The sequence below is a fragment of the Zosterops lateralis genome, assembly GCF_965231275.1.
Source record: "Zosterops lateralis genome assembly, chromosome: 19".
Lineage (NCBI taxonomy): Eukaryota > Metazoa > Chordata > Aves > Passeriformes > Zosteropidae > Zosterops > Zosterops lateralis.
Window position 1 is genome coordinate 7,311,501 of NC_139779.1, and position 19,601 is coordinate 7,331,101.

Consider the following 19,601-nt stretch of genomic DNA (forward strand, 5'->3'; position numbering starts at 1 on the left):
CTCCCAAAGCCTGCAGCCATCTGTAAATGGCAGAGTCCATTCTGCACAAGAAGCACAGATTCACTGTGCTGCCTTCACATCTTTAAGCCCAGACTGCTGCCAATGAATACACTCCCCTGAGAACCATAAACACCAGGACCGATCCTAGACTGTCCCATGATCGTTTGTTTTGTACCTCACAAAACAACATGCAGGATTCGTATTTTCACCATCGCTTCTTTATTCTGGATAAAAACATACAAAATCCAATCTAAATAAATACCCATCCCCTTTCTTAAGCACAGTCCAATTATCCTGCCTATAAAAAAGGTGGCTATACATATATTCATTAATTTTTTTTTTTAAAAACAAGTCTTTCAAGGCGAAGCTGAGCCAGCTGGTCCCACATCTAGGGTCAGTCCTTGGCTGTCCTGATCTTCCTGCGGAAATACTCGGGGGCTGCCTCATGCAGCCACTCAGCATCCACCACGCACAGGTCACGCATGTAGCACTTGTTGGTGCGCAGCAGCCCGTTGTACACCAGGCAGGCCGGCTTTCCCTGGAACAGCACCGAGGAGGGGTGGATGGCCACCACCTGGTGAGAGTCCACCGTGCCGTAGGTGCCGTCCGGCCGCAGCTCGGCTGCGTTCATGAACAGGCTGTGGGCGAGGCAGCGCCGGACGCTGGACGTGTCCCCGCGGCAGGACTCGAGAGGCAGCGACAGCTGGGAGATACAACAGTGAGTGAGAACGGCCTGCACCCTGCTGGGGACACAGCCCCACGTCTCACTGGGCTCTCTCCAGAGATCCTGGGGGATTTGCCTGCGTCAGGACTGGGAATTCAGCTCGAGTGGATGCTGAGCCAGTGAAATGGATCATCACTCTCCTTCTGGAAGTGCCAACCAGCATTCACAAATGATAGCCCAGAGGATGGCTCCCATGTCACTACAGACTGCCAGGGGTTCAGTGGCCCAGCAGGAACAGCACTGAAGGGAAGCTGCTGCCACACTGAATGCCTGACTCCATGAAGGAGGCTGCCAGCGCTCCGTGGCACACACAGCACAGTCTCACCTGCTTTACAGCAGGAAAATCCTTTAGGAAAACCTGTTCTTTCCCTGAGAAGTCTTCTTCAGAGCTTCTCATTTCTCCTTGACCCACTAAACCCTGCAGCTTTAAGATTTTGGGATGCACCTACAGGCAGGAATTTTAGCCAGCTATTTACAGGAGACTGAAAACAACCCCACATTTTCTCACTCCTGGGACTTGGTGCACAGCAACATCAGTTTGGGGACAAACAGGAAAATACCAACAGGTGAAACAGAGAAATAGAATATGGAAAGAAGTTACCTTTACACAAATGTCCCTGAGCTGAGCTCTGACTTCTGCCATCAGCTTCATGTTCCTGCCATTGATAAAGTTCTCTCTGCACCATCCCTGCACCAGAGACATCAGGAGTTAGAAGGGAATATTTCTTCACTTCAGGAGCATGACAGCCTTTGGATACCATGAAAAGCAGAATCCTCCTACAATCTGCCTCAGAGAAAAGGTGCTGACCCCTTTCCTGGTCACATTTCTATCCCCCTTTACTCTCCTGTGTCTGGATTCCCTCCCACAGTGCTCAGAAAGAGCACGTGGTGGTTCTTTCCCCACTCAGAGCTGCTCTGCAAGTCCACCAAGAGCTGCAGAACAGCACCTGCTATCCCACAAGTGGTGAAAACAAATCAGGTAAGAATGACAGGTACTGCAAGAATGGGGTGCATGAGTCCACAGATCCACAAACCAATACAAGGAGTTGATTGAGTAGGATAAATCTGCTTTTAAATATACTCAGTGTTTTTCCAATGAATCCTGTCACAGAGCATGTCCAGATATTTATCATCAAGTCTCAACACTTTCCCACTCCCTTCTGTTTGCAGCTGGAACCAGGGAAGGAGGAGCCCAGGCTGTGATTACAAAACTGGTCCCACAAAACTTTACCAGAGCTTTCTGTAGGAAAACAGAAAGCTCTTTGTAATGAACTTTCTCCAGCTGTAAAGGATGAGCCCTCTTTGCTCTCTGCTTTGGAGGATGCCTGCGGCAGCCACGGAAGATGCAGGTGTCACTCTGCTAAAAACCCCTTATCCCATGAGCTCAGACAGCCCTGGCAGCCTCAGGTCACCCCACCTGGTGTCCATTGACGTTCTTGTAGGCCCTGTACATGTTGAGCAGGGTCAGATGATCCCCCTCACTGGAGATGAATTTCTTCCTGACAGCCTGCACCTCCTCCCTCTGGGCAGGGGGGTTGTGGAGGACACTGTCCACTGATAACAGCGACACGATGGTCAGGATCTCCTCTGCACAGTGGAACTTGGGGGACAGGAGGATGGCCTGCACAGACACAACAAAACTCATCTTTGGTCAGCCAAATACACTGCGCTGGGCAGATCTTTCTGCTCCCTGTCAGCCCAGGAACTCAACCAAACATTGCTTAGGGCAATCTCATAAACATCTGGGCTTAGGAACAGCTGTAAATCCTCTGATGGGCTCACCAAGCACCTTAAACAGCAACTGCCAGGCTCCTTCCTGAGACTGACCAGTATAAACACAGTGAATGAAACCAACTACAGCAACACACATTTCATGGACCTGCTAAACAATCCCAAAAATTGCAAGCAAATTTGTCTTGTTCACCCTCAGAGTTGCCAGAGGAAAGAAATTCTCTTTTAAAAAACTTCCCTGAATTTAACAACAAATGACAATCCAGCAAAAGGGCCGTAAATTATTTATGTTAATGTACAGCAAATATACCAGCACAGCTGCAAACACCCCAAATTTCACATCTGGTTTAAGGAGTTTGAAAAAGAAATATCAGTGATAGAGATATGAGTATGTGAGATTGAAAAAGTTAATTTTTCTGCAGTTTTTACCTTGGAGAACTTTGGATCCAGTGGAAAGGCTGCCATTTTTTTTCCCAGGGCGGTCAGGACAGGCTGACCTTCCTTTTGGGTCACAGCTCCCAGCAGGTCCAGCTGATCAATTGCTGCTTGAATAGCATCTGCCAAAACAAGGACACTGGGCTACGAGGCCTCCTGCCTCCCACTGAGTGATGTGAAGGATCAGCTGGTTCCATCACTGCCTCCCTCGCCTGGCCAGACAGACAAGTACTTAAGATTTAGAGAAATCAGGGTCCCAAAATGTGGTTTATCCTCCTCTATCCTGAAGAACAAGCACCTTTCCCCATTTCTTCTGGCTTCCCTTGGCAGTCAGGGCACACCTTCATGTCGTATTGTTATGACACCTTATGAGCCAAGACTGCTCCCTGCTCTTTCTCCCCAAGGCTGCCTCTGTAGCCACTTACCAGGAGATGGTTTGGACATGAAGTCAAAGGTGAGCACATTGGGAATTTTCAGGGCCAGGAGCTGAAGCACCACACTGGCCAAGTTACACCTGCATAGGCAGAAAAAACAACTGAGATAGTTCTTTTTTTTTTTTTTTTTTTTCATAGAGGCTGAGATAAGACTCTCAGGCCTGTGCTACAGCTTGACAGAGACTCATCTGATGCTGCTGGTGAAGCCTAAATCCCTAAAGCAGGAAGAGGCAAGTCCAAGATCTGGAGGACAGTCAGGAGAACTATTGCCTTATGTGTTTGGAGACTCAGTGCCCAACTGTCCACTCTGAGCAAACATCTCCCAGTTTTTCTGTTTAGTCCCCACACTTTTGTTTTTCTGAAGTCACCCCATCAGCCCCTAGTTTTGCTGCCCAGTTCTTCCCACAGCTCCAGCTGTAAAAGAGGTGTGGCAAGGAGTGTGATGGGTCTGTCCTCACCTCTGTATCTCAGGTGTTGTCATTTCATCAAACTTCTCAAAGTCCTCCTCGGTGTAGAGCCGGTAGCAGATGCCGCTGTCCTGCCTCCCTGCTCTCCCTGTGCGCTGCCAAGCCTGGGCCTTGGACACCTGCTGCACTGCCAGCACTTCCAGACCAGTTTCTGGGCATGGAAAAGCATCACCTCAGCCAGTGCCTGTGCAAGGCACGGCCTAGGAAAACACAGAGGATTCACAGTAAGAACTCCCAGGGTTTGCCATTCAAATACAGCTCAGAGCTCACTTGAGCTATCCCATGCTGATGAAGAGAAGATTCACATTTGACAGATTTTTACCCCCTCATGGCTGGTACTCAAAAAAACCCACAAAAACACCACCAAACCCCACACCCCAAACCCAGGATGTTCATTTAAACAGCACGGAGGGTGTTTGAAATCCTCTTTTAGTGGGGCTTATGGCTTCCAGTAACTTCTACAAACCCAAACCCAATCTTGGCCCTGTTTCTCCTCAGAATTCCTCACCAGGGCTGTACTTCTTGGCTTTGACCATGCCTGTGTCCACAACGAATTTTATCCCCGCAATGGTGATGGAGGTTTCTGCAATGTTGGTGGAGAGGATCACCTTGCGACAGCCCTGAGGAAATCAAACCCAGGCCAAGGACACCTTAGAGCAGCTGCAACACAGAAATTCTGCTGCTTTTGGCCACTGTGGGCCAAGCCTTGCCCCACACTGTGAGCACAAACTGAGCAATTGTTGTGCCAGCTCTCAGAAACTAAGGAAATCTTCCAGTTTCTAATCAGCTTCTAAAACAAGTGCCAGCATTTGCAACAATATACACCACCAGAACAGCTGTGCTCAATACATCTTTCAACAATTTTGGTTTCATTTCTGGCACAACATTTGTGTTCTTATTTATCTGCTGAGTAGGTACAAAAGAACCTGAGGCAGCACAAATTCCTTTTCTTATGGCCCTCACAAATATTCTCAGGTTTTCAGCTTTCTCAGTATTTCCCCCCTTAGCAGCTGTAGCTTTTCTGTGATATGGACAGAAAAATTCCTATGAAATGGGGGAAATTTAAATTCCTGTGCCCATTTCACTCCCTCTAACCCTTCCTTCTTTTTATGATCCACATGACTTAGTGGATGCATCTGTTAAAACCATCACACGGGAAACACTCAGCCTGAAGCCAATGGAGACTATTGCTCAATATCAGCACAGACTGCTTCAGTCCCTTCAAGTCCACCTGTTTCTTCCAAAGACTCATGGAAGCAAACAAGTAACAGGTGTTGTTCCCTCACCTCAGGGGTAGGTTTAAAGGCACGAAGTTGTTGGGAGTGTGGCAGAGAAGCATAAAGGGGCAGCACTGTCATCCGTGGGCAGCCCTCGGGGAGATGCTGGGCAATGTCTCGACAGGTTTTGGTCATTGCTTCAATTTCCTCCTGACCTGTCAGGAACACCAGGATGTCCTGGCATGCAGGGGCTTCCTGGAGACAGAGGAAAAAGCAAGTTAGGAGGGTTTGGATAGAAAAGGAGAACTGAGATGGTATTGAGATGTGGCTCTGGCAGTAAGTCACTGAAGCAGGCTAAGAAGAAAGAAAAGAATGTGGTGCAAGGCATGCAATAGCCAGAATTCCCAATGAATTCACCAGAGGCAAAGCAAAAATCACATTTTGAGGGATAGAGTGTTAAAAGGATGGAGGAATTGCTGCGTCCTGAAATAACTGTCCAAGTCAGGCAGAGAGAGCCAGCAAGCACCCAGGTACAGAGAACTCAGGTGAGGGGAACATTCAGGTTTTAGGCAGGAGTTGACATTACAGAGCTTTGCTTAGCAGTCTCCCTTCAGCTCCAGTCTGGACATACAGGTCCCAAATCCCAACAGCAGCAGCAACTTCAAAGCATTAAATACAGTTTAATGAAATGACACAACAATCCAGATGCTTGGCAGTGAAACATCCTGGCACAAAACACCAACCCTTGACCCCAGAGGGACACAAAACTAGTGAGACCCTCATACCTGGTGGATTTGGAAGATGGACACCAGTGCTGCCTGCAGGTAGTCACTCTGCTGCTCCTTGGTGTAAAAGATGTCAATGGGATGCTGCCGGCCCTCCAGGTAGATGACAGGAGCTCCACTGAAGTACTGGGAGAACAGGTCAACGTCCATGGTGGCTGACATGACAATCACCTTCAGGAGGAGCACAGGATGGGTCAGCACTGTAGCTTCCATCCAGCTGGACACCAACGAGTCAGGGCCAGCCAAAAGTCAGTTTCTGGATCCTGAGAACCATGCTCAGAACAGCTCACAGGATTTGGGACAGAAAGGCGATTTCCCCTCGTTAAAGCCATCAGCTTTTTAACACAAGCAGAAAATGCTGGTAGGATAGAATGAGCTGGTGTGATAGAATGAGCTGGTGGGAGGAACAAGACCATGTAGGGCCCCTCCAGCAAAGCCAATGTGCTTTCACACAAATTCCTGACATGTCCACCCATCCCATCTGCACTGCCCTACCTGGGAAGGAGCACATCCCACAGCAGTCCCATCAGCCAGAGCCCCTGCTCCAGCAGCAGTGCCAAAACCTCTCCAACACTGTCTAGTCTAGAGCTCACACCCAAGGAGCTTTTGTGGAAAAAAGGTACCATGGTGGTAACCAGATACCTTGTCCAGAGGTGCTGTATCAGGCCTACACATCATAAGTGAGACACCCTTAACTATCCAGATTTTTTTTAAAAAAAAAAAAAAGTTATTTTTTAGGAACAGAAAAATGGTCAAGGCTGAAATTCCAAACACTTTGGAAGGCCCTACGAGATGCTCAGAGAACTCAGAGCCCAGCCCCACGCCACCCTTCACTACCATCCCTCAGTGCCCAACTGTCCACCCTGAGCAAACGTTTCCCAGATTTTCTGTTTAGTCCCACACTTCCATTTTTCTCAAGTCAGCCCCTAGATCCTAGAACACACTTTGAGTGGCCGCAGGCCCCGCTCCTTCCGCTTCTTTTGTGCAGCTTTGACCACTCCGAAGAGCACATCAGTGTGGATGGTCCTCTCGTGGGCCTCGTCCAGGATGACCACGCTGTACTTGTGCAGCAGAGGGTCCCCCATGGCCTCCCGCAGCAGCATCCCGTCCGTCAGGAACCGGATCCTGGTCTCGGCACACGAGCAGTCATCAAAGCGCACGGTGTAGCCCACCTGGGGAAGGGAGCACAGAGGAATTACTGGGAGAACAAGCACAGAGACTGGCATTTCTCACTGCCATCGTGCCACAGGGAAGGACTGCAAAGCCCCTGGTCACTGCATTGGACAGAGCCAACCAGAAGTGCATGGAAGCTCTGGAACGCGGAGCAGTTTATTTTCTGTCTGTGAGCAGTTTGTCTTCCAATCTAGGAAGCCACCCAAATGATACTCCCAACATCTCTAGTTGGCTTCTTCCAAATCTAGGAAGCCACCCAAATGATACTCCCAACATCTCTAGTTGGCTTCTTCCAAATCTAGGAAGCCACCCAAATGATACTCCCAACATCTCTAGTTGGCTTCTTCCAAATCTAGGAAGCCACCCAAATGATACTCCCAACATCTCTAGTTGGCTTCTTCCAAATCTAGGAAGCCACCCAACTCTCTAGCTGATATGTCACCCTAAGTTTTCTTGCCTTGTGAGTGTTTGCAGTTTTGTAGTGAAGATTCTCACGCAGCTTCATGTAAACTATGTACGTATTTAGAATCATCTATTTTGTTTACATATTTCTCCTCTGGGAGGAGAAATATGATTGATGGTGATGTTCACCTATGAAGTCAGAGAAGTGGCAACCTGTGTAACCAATCTTTTGCCTTCTGTAAAAAATGTATATAAATAGAGTCAGAAAAATTAAAATAAAACTTTCCTGCCTGACCTTCTGCTGTCTGCCTCATCCTTTGTGTCTCTGATAGTGTGACACTAATACTCCCAACATCTTTACTTGGCTTCTTCCTAACTAGAAATTCATCAGAAATGCCCCCAAGTTTCCCTCCCTCCCTCCTTCCCTCCCTCCCTCTCCCTGCTAGAAATGATTCCATGCTCTCCAAGGATTTTATGCAGGGGAATTCTTTCTCCCCCAGTTTAGAAAATTGGAGGAGAAATCTCCCCCTGACCTGCACAAATTCAGCACTCTGCTCTCCTTGACAGTGAGTTCTGATACAGGTAGCAATGGAAGAGAGCACAATGATTTTTGTTTTATTCATGAATCAGACTTTTTTCAAATGGAACAACCCAGATAATAATCAAGAAGTACAATACCACAGAGACAGACCATGCCCACCCTGTCATGGGGCAGGTAAAGAGCCATTTTTCTCCATTCATTTAATTATAGAATCATAGAATATCCTGAGCTGGAAGGAACCCACAGGGATCATCCAGTCCAGCCCCTGCACAGACACCCCAACAATCCCAGCCTGAGCATCCCTAAGAGCAGTGTCCAAACTCTCCTGGAGCTCTGGGCTGTGCCCATTCCCTGGGGAGCCTGGGCAGTGCCCAGCACCCTTTGGGCGAAGAACCTTTCCCTGAGATCCAACCTAAACCTCCCCTGAAACAGCTCCAGCTGTTCCCTCAGGTCCTGTCTCTGGTCACAGGGAGCAGAGATGGGAGCTGCCCCTCAGGAGGAAGCTGCAGACCTTGGTGAAATTTGACAAATTCTCCACTTCTCCAGCTGAACAGACCAAGTGATCTCAGCCATTCCTACTATGTGATCTCTCCTGACCCTTCACCATTTTCATGTCATGCCTTTGAGCACCCTCTTGTTTTTCTAATCTTTAACCTTCTGATGATTGTTTATATATTTTCCTTTGGAGTCTCTCAAAACAATGTAAATTGTTTTCATTCCTCTCAGTAATAAACTTCTGAATTGACCACTGGGGTCAAAAAAGTGTTCCTCTCATTAACCAATCCTTAACCAAATCCCAAATACTATATAAACCCTAAATCATATTAAACTACTTTCTTTTTTCCTGCTTCTACCTAACAAGTAAGTAAAATCCTTTTCACGTCCCTAACTGCAACACCCTCTTACAGCTTTTACATCCTTGTTACATTGTGGCCCCCAAAACTACCCATGAAATTCAGACTATCACGCCTGTGGCTGGTTATTCTCCTACCCACTGCAGCCTGACAGGGCCCCATCCCCACTGCAGCACTGAACCAAAGTTAATCTGTGGATCAACCTACCAACTTCCCCAGCTCTGTCCTCTTCTCCTCGGCGACTCTGGCAGCCAGAGTGACAGCTGCCACCCTGCGGGGCTGGGTCACTGCGATGACACCAGGGTGCCCAATCCCCACTTCGTACAGGTACTGAGGCAGCTGGGTGGTCTTTCCCGAGCCCGTCTCTCCTAAGGAATATCAAGGGAATAAGGGTTTCCCCCCTGTGTTTTTATAGCATTATCGAAGTCAGGTTTTTATGTTAAGTTTTAGCTCTGTTTGAGGATGGGGAAGCTGAAGACAGGGAGAGAAGTCCAAACACAAAGCAGAGGTAGGTCAGAAATGCCACCCAACGCCCTCCTCTTGCTGCTGGGCCCCTCCTCTGTAGGGCTCCCTCCACTCAGGTGCTCTCCAGCCACACTCCGGGATTAGAAACACACTCCAGCCTGTCTGGAGGTGAAGTGTCTGTGGCGTGACACTAATAGGAGTGACATGCAAAGCATTTTTCGTTTAATTACAATAAATGCTGAGTCTTTAGACTACCAGATGGGAAGGTGTATATCCGTCAGTTGCTGAAAGTCTGACAAAAAGCTTTTGAGTTTGCACTCACAGAAAACATAACAGAAATCAGTGAAAACCCCTGAAAATGTAAGTGAGCGGAGTCTTCAGAAGAGGAGACAGCGAAAGGAAAATACTTTTGCCTTCTCCATAAAAAAACGAAGTCCCCGGCTGCCTTAACACCGGCTGCCAAAGCACAGAAATCATTATATTCCTTGTTCACCACACTTCAGATTTCCACCCAAGCAGTTTCTGGGCAGCTTTTCCCAGTCCAGGCCACTCCTGGGACACGGCCCGGCACTCACCCATGAGGATGGCGGTGTCGAGGCGGCGGAGCCGGGCCAGCAGCGGCCCGCGGGCTCCGGAGATGGGCAGCGAGCGGCGCTGCACGTGTGCGGGCGGCGCGGCGCTCTGGGGCTGCGTGCCGAGTGGCGCCGCCTTGAACCGCTTGGCCGGAGGGCCCTCGCCGTCCCGAGCCATCGCTCCTCGCCGTCCCGTCCCGTCGGGGCTCTCCCGGGGCTGGGGCCGCGCTCTTCAGGCTCCCTGGCGCTGTGATGACGCCATGGCGCGACGCTGCGCGGAGCATCCCGGGAGTTGTAGTCCGGATGCCGCTGCCATTTGCAGCGCTAGCGGCTCCGGCCGCCCCTCGGGGCCGGGGACCCTCGGAAAAGTCACGGCCCCCAAACGGCAGCCGAATGCTGCCAAAGAGGGCAGAGAGCCCGCTGCAGGCAGGGTCGGGACATGTTCCCATTCAAGACTTGTCCCAGTAAGAAGCTACAGAGGGGTTCTCAAACATTGACCTAAAAAACCCCCACGAAAACAAAAAGGTTTTGTTCGAATTCCTGCCTCATAACCTATGGTGAAGCAACACTGTCCAAAAAAATTTCGTTCTTGCTCTCTAGGAGCACTAAAAGTCTGTTCTAGAAATAAATCAGAACTACCTCCCAAAAAACAGACAAAAAAAAACTGTATAACTCTTCAAAACTCCCCTAAGTTTTTATAACCTTTAACAGATAAAAATGTAGATACAAATGAACTCACACATTTTATCAGAATCTAACACACTGCTTGTGGACAAAGCATTTCCCCTGAGATCCCCACAGATTTTTCTCCTGGACTACAAATTTAAAAAATTAAAACCTGTAGCCAATTTAAAAAAACAAAATCTGAGACTAAATGAGATAATCACATAATGGGTAAGGCCATCCTCTAAAATGCAGAATGAAGATGCAGCTTTAACTCCTTTTATCTACTATGACATAATCAATAAAACCATACCAAATACTTTCTATGGGAATCTAAGAACAACTGACCATGATGAGCTGAACTGAGTTCCAGATTCCTCTGTGGCTCCTCAGAGATTTTTATAATCATGTAGCTTTAGCTAAATCCCACTCAGTCTCACTGGCCTGTGTTGGACACAACAGATTCCACATCCTGAGCAGACAATGCTGTGTCCTGCAGTTCTGAGACACTTGTGGGAAAAGCTTCAATTATCTCTGTCTCTTCAAGGACTTGCTTCTTCCAGCCCCTGCTTTTCCACCTGCTGCCTCAAGACTACAGGATTATACAGAGGATTAACCAAAAAGAACCCACAAGACATTTTATTCAACTCATCATCGTTTGAGTCCTGAGTCCAGACAAGTTTCCTTCTCTGGTGCTGCAGGTGATTCAGGAACAGCAGAGGGAACATGGGGGTGGATTTTGCAGGCACACCTATTTAGCCATCAGTCTGAAAACTGGGCACCTGAACACACAGTCCTCAGGGGAAAAATCCACTAAAATGTAGCCTCAGCCAGCAGAAAATCCAAAAATCCAACAGGCAGAGTGAAAAGCTGCATTATGCTGCATGTTGTGTTCCCTGCAATTCAAAGATGACTGGAGACAGCAGCACCTCAGATTAAAGAACCTTCTGCCATTGAAATAGTGACTTAGCCTTTCAATCATCTTGTAGTTGTTTTATCCAAGAATAAAAAAAAACGAGTTAAAACCCAAAAAGTTGGGTTTGTCCCCTGTAAAGTTTCCCATAGAGCTTCATGTATCAAATAACTTGAAAAAAATGCTTTAGAAATCACTTTAAACAAGTACTTGCGTGGCCTCGTTAACTGCAGTTACCAGGAAACAGTTTCCAGTTTTAAATTTTTGGCTCCACTGGATTTATATTACGTCCAGCACAAGGAATTCCCTGATTGGGAAAGGCGCCGGGAGTGCCTCGGGTGAGGCTGCCATTTCATAAAGTGCTTGTGTTCCAAACCATAGAGCTGTCAGAGAGTCCTCTCTGTGCTGGGGAAGGAGAGTCCCCACGTGGGGCTGGACCCAGGCCAGTCTCTCCAGGGGTTTCCTGGGTGTTGGCACAGGCCCTGGTTATCCCCCGAGGCGCTGCCCCTCTCCCCAGGCAAAGCCCCCCGGCCGCTCCTCTGGCAGGGGGTTGTAATTGGGGTCGTCCTCTGGTGTGTCAAATATTGCCTTCCTGCAAAACACAAAGGGTGGGCATCCCTTAAAACACAGTAAGATCAGGACAGCTCACGTGCTGCACATGGAACAGTGTCCTCCCTCAAGAACAGCTTGCCCAGCCAGGCAGTGGGATTTATGCCCTCAAATTTGGAGTCATCAGGAAGGAGATTCCCAAATCAAGACTAATGAGGTTCATCTTCTGCTGTTTGTGATATAAATATTCTATACCAGGCATCTTCAGGATATTCTGTGATTCTGTGAAAAACAACCATCAGAGGTGCTCTGGGAGAGCACCACATGGCATTAGAGCATCCACACAAGAGGGAATTGAATGGGAGCACCACTACTCAATACTACAAACACTGAAGGATTTTTTTTTCCCAAAACTCTGGTGGGAGGATGACTTACAGGAAAAAACCCATTACATATCTTATATGTAATCCTTCAGCTACTGTTGCAGGCGACACAGCTTTCCTGCCACCAAAAAAAGCTGTCAGCAAAGCCTGACAAGTGTCATCAGAGAAATCAAAGGTAAAATCCTTTAGCTCTTCTCCCAGTCAAGTTGGTTGCCACTTAAACAAATGCCAGCTCCTTGTTTGACAACACGACTTCAATAAAAAGCAGGAATAGACCCCCCCCAATTCTGTCTCTGCCCAATTTACCAGAAGCTGATGTGACTGAGTTGCAAACAGTTTTCCAAACAAGCACTTTTTCCATGTCCCTTCCAAAACAGATACCAATACTCACAGGACAGATGGTGTTCTCAGGAGCCTCCCACCACCAGGCTGATTGGGAAAGACATCCTCTAGGAAAAAGTATATATGCCCAACAGCAATGCCTGGTACAGAAACAAAAGTCAAAAGGTGATTTTTCAATAGTTCTCCCTTACAACACTCAAATGCTTTACACTAGAGTTTTCAGAAAAAAAACGCACATTGGCTCTTTCACAAAAAATATGATGATACAGAAAAACCTAAGGAAGGAAGCTAACAGCAGATAAAAAACTTACACTACAAGTGATTAATATTGGGAAGATGTCTTATCATTATTAAAAATACTGATGCTTTGGTTCTATTAAAGTTGATTAAATAGTAATATAAACTATTTTATTTCAGTAGACTGATGCTATGGGCTGATGCATCAGGGCTGATTCCAAGTAATAAAAAGCAAAAACAGCAGCTCTTTTCATCCTTATCACAGCACAAAACATGCTACAATGTTTAGAAATCAGAAAAGCATGGTATAAATATATTGGAAGAACTAACACCAAGCATTAGGTGTTATTTGGATTTGTCCCCATTTTCTGTTTCACGTAAAACACGAGGAGGAACAGATCCTTGTGACTGTTGCCATTGCTCACCCAGGAGATCCACAATGATGGAGTTCCCCAGAAGGAGTGAAAAGCCCATCAGTACCCAGGGCAGGAACGGGGCCTGGAAGATGAGAAGGCCGAAGAAGTTCATGCGGACGTAGGGGTTCCTGCGGCTCCACACATACACCAGCATGATGGTGAACGCCTGCCCCAGGAACACCAAGTTCACAAACAGACCAAAAAGCTGCCAGGGGTTGTTAAGGAAACACTTGTGAGGTCAGGGATTTCACAGCTTAATTTGTAATCCCATGTTTTCCACACAGCTGGTAACTCCACTCTCCCACATGCAGGTACATCGAACTGCTGTCCATCAAATCCAACAGCTGCAGCAGGATTTGGGGTACCTGCAGCATGAATAATCTCATTAAAACATAACTTAATTCTTCACAAACAACCTGAGCATGATCCCACACCCCTGATAACCTCGTTTGCATGATCAAGCAGAAGAAAACCAGAAAAACCAGCAACAATCCCAAAGTACTCCAAACCACCCTAACAAATATTGGTACTCCTTGTGCAACAAACTATATGAAGGTAACAGTAACAACATGGTTTGAGTTCTTATGCACACAACTTTATCAGCGCAGCTTGGAATTAAAACAGAAAGGATACAGTCATTAGAAGTCCTCCAAAAAGGAACATAAATACAAAATCTGCTGTCCGACCCCGGAAAGAGCCTTCCTCGAGCATGCGGCAGTACCGGTATCTGAGGCCACAGGTCAGGAAAATTCCATTGCAAAGGAGTTCAGAGACACATCCAGGCAGAAAATTATTCAACTCTCAATCATTCTACATCAGCTTAAAAGTGTTTTAGCAATTTACTGCATCACTTGGCTATTTCTGGATACCTCAGCAGAGAGGGTGACCCAGGAGATAAAAAAGTTCCCTGGAATTTTCTCCTGCACCAACCTGAAGGATCAGGCTTGTACAAATTCTTATCACCAAAAAAGTAACTGGCAAAATTCTTGACCACTTAAGCAGGAAACCCCCTTGAAGCCCATCCATGACACCAGTGAAGTTGGCATTGCTGAATTCCCAGGAACTCGACCTTTCCTGTGTGCAGGTACAGCAACATTCCTGCACTCTGGAGCTTTGCTTGCCACGGGAACCAACACAACTCAGTGAAGGATACAAAAAGATCATGTTAAATAAAAAATTAAAGCCAACTGGTCCAAAGAACAAGTAGTTTGTGATTAACCTCCATATCTGGAAATAAGACAAATACAAGGACTTTAAACATGACAGCTTATTTTTATTGTCTAAACAGATAAGCAAGTAACAATGAAACCAAAATCTCTTTTACAGAAAATGAAACTAAGACCTATTTTAAGGTACAGTGGTCTGCACTCTGGCTACAGTAGCTTTTTAAAAAGGGTATTTTAATACAAAAAGTACACTGTTTAGAGAAGACAAGCACTTAAAAAACTCTACAGCAGTTTAAAACCTCCCGTGCTTCAGAACACACTTACTTGAAAGTGCTTAAATATTAACTCAGGGTTGAAATACAGCTGGAAGGGCGTGATAAGTTCTAATTGCTGAAAAAAGAAGAGAACATTTTGAAAGGATCAATACAAGAAACAAAAACAACAAAAAAAGAAGAAATACACACCCTAAACAGCAACCCGTTCATATGTGTCAAAAAGAGCCCAGCAAGTTCTCAAACAGCACCGTATGAGTTTTCTGGCAAGCGAGAGCCCCAGTACAACACCCCTCTGGCGCTGTTGTCATTTATTCGTGCTTTGCACAGAGCCCGTTCCGGGAATCCCCTCGCTAAGGGGGGCCCTCGGGGCTCCACCCGGCTCCGAGCGGGGGCGGTGCCTGAGGGCTCCCCTTCCACGGCTACCCCGCGCCCACTCCGCTCCCATTCCCGTCACGACCTCCCTCCCGCGGCCGCGTACTGACCACGGCGGCGGTGGTGAGGACGCAGGCGGTGGTGTAGGCCCGGGTGACGGGCGGCACCTGCAGGTACTCCTGCCGGAACGTCTGGTACGCCATCTTGGCAGCCCCGGCCCGCCCCGGACCGCCCGCCGCCGCGCCCGCACGACGCTCCGCGCTCCCATTGGCCGAGCCGCGGCGCCCTGTCGCTGCTCTGCGCTCTCATTGGCCGACTGCCCGGCACGCGGCCGCCGCTCCGCGCTTCCATTGGTGACGCTACAGCGTCCGCCCACCACCCCGCGCTGTCATTGGCCGAGTGGCCAGCGCGCGTCCGCGTTCTCCCCGCGCTTGGCCCGCCCGCCGAGGGACGGAGCGCTCCGTGATTGGGAGGTGAGCGCGCACTGGCGGGCGCTGATTGGCTGCAGGCGGGCGTGCCCTGAGGCGGCGCTCGGGCGAGGCGGGAAAGCGGCGGCCGCAGCGGCGGGTCTGGGAACTGTCCCCGGGCACCGGCCCCGGGCTCAGCCCGCCAACGCGAGCGGGAGGAGCGGCCCCGCGGCCTCGGGTAACGTCGGGGAGCCCTGTGAGACCCGCCTTCCCTTCTCCTCGCGGCCCGGCCGCCCCGGCCCCCCGCCGCCATGTCGGTGGATCCCATGGTCTACGAGACGCAGTTCTTCGGGTTCACGCCCCAGACGTGCATGCTGCGCGTCTACATCGCCTTCCAGGACTACCTCTTCGAAATGATGCTGGTGGTGGAGGGAGTGATGCTGAAGAAGCTGGACGCTATTCCCGGCTGCAAAGTCAGCCCTTCCCAGATCCGGAAATGCACCGAGAAATTCCTGCTCTTCATGAAGGAGCACTTCGATAAACTCTTCGCTAAAATGGAAGAAATGCTGCTGCAGCTGGTGCTGAACATCCCTAAGAACGTGCTGCTGCCCGAGGACAGGGTGCAGGAGCAGTATCCCTACAGCGAGGAGGAGTTCCAGGCGCTGCAGGAGGAGCTGCGGCAGCTGCAGCAGCAGTGCCGGGCAGAGGCAGCCCTGGAGCAGGCGCTGCGAGCAGAGCTGGAGGAGCAGAAGGTTGTCAAGGCCGAGCTGGAGAAGATTCTGCGGTGCTTCGATGGGGTCGAGAGCATCTGCAGGGAGCACGGGGCCGGCAACTTCAGGGAAAGCTTTGCCCTCCTGACACAGAACTCTAAGAAATTGCAGGATGTGCTGAAAGATGTTGAGGAGAAGAGCAAAAAAATGAAGCAGGGTGATCAGTTAATGTAATGGAAATTCTGAAAAGGCAACAGATGTCATACAGAGAGCTTGCTTAAAATTACAGGGGCTTATTTTTCCCTTACTCCACTCATCCTGCCAGGATTTGGTCTAAACTGTTGAACTGGGCCAGTTTGCACCTCCCTAAGACAGGAAGGGGAGAGAAGCCTGTAAAATGTAACTCAGATTGTTAACTTCATAAGTTTTGGGTTGCATAAGTTGCATAAGTTTGGGGGTTTGAAAACACTGAATGTTACCTTTGAACACAGTGTAGCACTTGCCCATTTTAAGGGTTATAAAAACAAAGCCTCCTTAAGACTTGTCGAATGTGTAGGTGATTTCCAGCCTGAGGCCAGTGCAGGGCTCAGTGACGACTTGGGGACTTTACCAGTTCCCAAAGAGCTGCCTGGCCATGGCTACAGTGCCTTTCACTGTGTTTAGAAAGCCAACAAGGAGGAAGTGCAGGGAGAAGAATGCTCTTGACAAGTTTCCGATGAGATCTGTTGGCATCAAACCAAATTTCAGCCCAGTTTCTGGAATCTCAGGGTTCCTCACCACTCCCAACTGTGCTTGTGTTTCTCTCAGCACAGAGCTGCTGCTCCACCGAGCAGAAGCCACTGGAGAAAATGAGTAATTCCATCACTTTTTCCTGGTTCACCATATGTTGCTTTATATATATTTGTTTGGGGAAATTTTGTTGCCCAGTGTCCCTTTTCTACTAAGGAACAAAGTTCCTTTTATTAATGTTTAATCAGATTTTCCTGTGAAAATGTTATGAATACTGATAAGTTCTTAATTAAGCTTATTCTCTCTGTACTTAATTAAAAATCCCTGACAGTCTGTGCATCTTTCCATGGCAGTTTTTTAATCTCCTGTTTAGTCCTATCATTAAATATCGATATTAATTTCTACTTCACTAGCATAGAGGTTTAAAAGTCATTAACCCTGTGAATAATTTAGAGGTGAATGCAATAAAAATGTGTATTGAAAACATAAAACACAGTCTGGAATTCTTTCTTCCCTGAATTAAGAGTAAGATGTGGAAAGTGTCACTTGGCAGCAGGGGGCACCAGCAGCCCGGCCCAGGGCTCGGCTCCACAGGAGGTTGGTCTGTTTTTCCCACTCCGTGTAACTTTCCTGGACACCAAGAATTATCGTGTTTCCTCAGGTGAATCAGTTGTTTCATCCTCAGTAAATAGGAGACACTTTCCCTGGGTGTTCTGTGCCTGGAGTAACCACACACGGATGGGCAGAAAGCTGGACCCCACTGAGTTTATACACCCCAACGTTGTATTTTCCTTCAAAAAGGAATTATTCCCATTTTCACATGTTTCTCCCAGCTGGAGAGAGATAATTTCACTGCCAGGCCAGGGTTCTCCACAGCACATCCTTCCCAGCTGGAGTGGTGGGTGAGGGGAATGGTGAGCACAATGGTTGTACTGGGCTGTGCCTGACCCACTCCCTGACCCCTGGCATTTTGATGTCCTGCTGTGTCACCAATCAGGGAAATATGTCCCCGACTAAATCTGGGGTTGATCATCCCACCCTCCTGGTGTGGATTTAACCCATGACGTTCTCAGCCCCTCCTGTGATCGCCCCTTCTCCCTTCCTGCTCCCAGAAATGCCATCCTCCCACATACACTCCCAGCACTGCAGTCACCATAATTAAATATTTTACAACAAATTATATCCTGATGCTGCAGAGAGCAGTGCAGGAGCAGTGTCCTCAGGCAGGGAGCTGTGGCAGCTCATGGAATCAGAATTCTTTGGGCTGGAAAAGCCCTCTGAGCTTCAAGTCCAGCAGTTTCCCCAGTGCTGCCATGACCAGCACCCACCATGTCCTCAGTGCCACATCCACAGCAGCTGGATCCAACGTACTGGTGAGGCATTCCCAACTCCAAATCATGTCCATGTGTTTGTGGGTTCTCTAGACCCTCATGAGCAGTTTGACATACCCCGACTCCATCCCCAGTGGCCTCTCCATCTGTCCCTGTCCCCCTCTCCCCAGGCTCCCATTGCTCTCAGAGGCAGATCCAGAGTGTCCATGGCCATGGCACAGGTCCCAGTGGTCACAAGGCAGGCATGGACAGGGTAGCACCAGGCTGCTGCAGGAGCAGGACCTGGGACTGGCTTGGAAAAGGGGAGAACTTCCAGATGGATGATTTTAATGCTCATTTTCTCCCAATACTTGCATGGAGCTGAAATATTCAGAGCCTCAGGCTGGGAGTGAGATACTTCATAATACCCAACATAAAAACTGTAACCAGCTGTTGGTAAAACATTTCCAAGAGCCTCTTTCAGGAGAAAGAATCTTGATGTCAAGCACTTGGTGCAATGAACACCCCAGCAGCAGAGCTGAGGTCTGAACGGAACAAAGCCACCAGTTTTCCTACCAGGATAATGCCCTCCTGACCTGGGACACCCAGGAGCCCTGAGGATCCATGGGGCTGAGGATGTCCTGGCAGCTGGATACCCCATCAGACAGAGAATGGCTTCAAGCCTCTACACAGTTCCTGGGACTATCAGGCTCCCAGCAAAATGCACCCCTGGGAATAAAAGCATGATCTGGCTGTGAGAGGAGGACATGCAGCTGGATTTGCAGGCCCTGTAAATGGAGAGGGGTCAGGTAAAGCAGGGAGGGTGGTGGCTCTGTATCCCAGGGATGCTGGTTTGCCCTGCAAACCCCCAGGAGTTCAGTCCCCTGTATAAGGAAAAAATAGAAAATTTAAAGTAGGAAATTTTTGGCAGCATTCACAGGCAGTCAGAGCACACAATTCAGCCCTCCTTGACTTAGACACTGACTAATGGTGTAATTAGCAGCTGTTAATAAACCTACACCTGGCAAAATGCCGGGGGGGAGGAGGGGGTTACCATATCTCTCCTCATTGAAAGCATTAATTACAGGCAGGAAATGCTGGTGGCAGCCACAAGCTTTAATCACTTCACCTCAAGCTGGTGGTGGGTCAGCTCCTGTTTTTGCTGTCCCATGGTGGCTCAGCTCCCATCCCTGTCCACATCCCACAGCAAGGCTGAAGGGACCAATGGGGCAGGGAAAAAAGATACTTTTTCATTCTAATAATGAAAAAGCCCTGTTGTGGCAAAAAAATTTCTTCCACAAGGATTTTTCTGGCACAAACTGAGCAAGA

At 48.5% G+C, this 19,601-nt stretch overlaps 3 protein-coding genes across 4 annotated transcripts; 1 reads left to right on the forward strand and 2 right to left on the reverse strand.

Moving 5' to 3' along the window:
• Positions 1-213: 213 nt before the first annotated feature.
• On the reverse strand, positions 214-10,918 carry DHX33 (DEAH-box helicase 33; the record flags this gene model as incomplete). 2 transcript variants are annotated; one of them, XM_083875085.1, is made up of 12 exons in its annotated part: positions 214-703; positions 1,326-1,412; positions 2,142-2,345; positions 2,885-3,012; positions 3,316-3,404; positions 3,783-3,942; positions 4,300-4,411; positions 5,078-5,263; positions 5,794-5,964; positions 6,738-6,965; positions 8,971-9,131; positions 10,812-10,918. In XM_083875085.1, the coding sequence occupies 12 exons, from the start codon at positions 10,870-10,872 to the stop codon at positions 395-397; spliced, it is 1,896 nt and encodes a 631-aa protein (XP_083731211.1). In that variant the 3' UTR covers positions 214-394. The 2 variants fall into 2 exon arrangements, with proteins under 2 accessions (XP_083731211.1, XP_083731210.1); XM_083875084.1 differs by lacking the exon at positions 10,812-10,918 and adding an exon at positions 9,804-9,978.
• A 166-nt stretch (positions 10,919-11,084) lies between these two features.
• Positions 11,085-15,339, reverse strand: DERL2 (derlin 2). The gene is made up of 7 exons (XM_083875086.1): positions 15,227-15,339; positions 14,794-14,859; positions 14,457-14,530; positions 13,937-14,030; positions 13,313-13,508; positions 12,700-12,790; positions 11,085-11,968 (listed from the first exon to the last, which is right to left on the reverse strand). The coding sequence occupies exons 1-7, from the start codon at positions 15,317-15,319 to the stop codon at positions 11,863-11,865; spliced, it is 720 nt and encodes a 239-aa protein (XP_083731212.1). The 5' UTR covers positions 15,320-15,339; the 3' UTR covers positions 11,085-11,862.
• A 333-nt stretch (positions 15,340-15,672) lies between these two features.
• Positions 15,673-17,418, forward strand: MIS12 (MIS12 kinetochore complex component). Its single transcript, XM_083875445.1, has one exon. The coding sequence runs from the start codon at positions 15,835-15,837 to the stop codon at positions 16,465-16,467; it is 633 nt and encodes a 210-aa protein (XP_083731571.1). The 5' UTR covers positions 15,673-15,834; the 3' UTR covers positions 16,468-17,418.
• Positions 17,419-19,601: the final 2,183 nt, after the last annotated feature.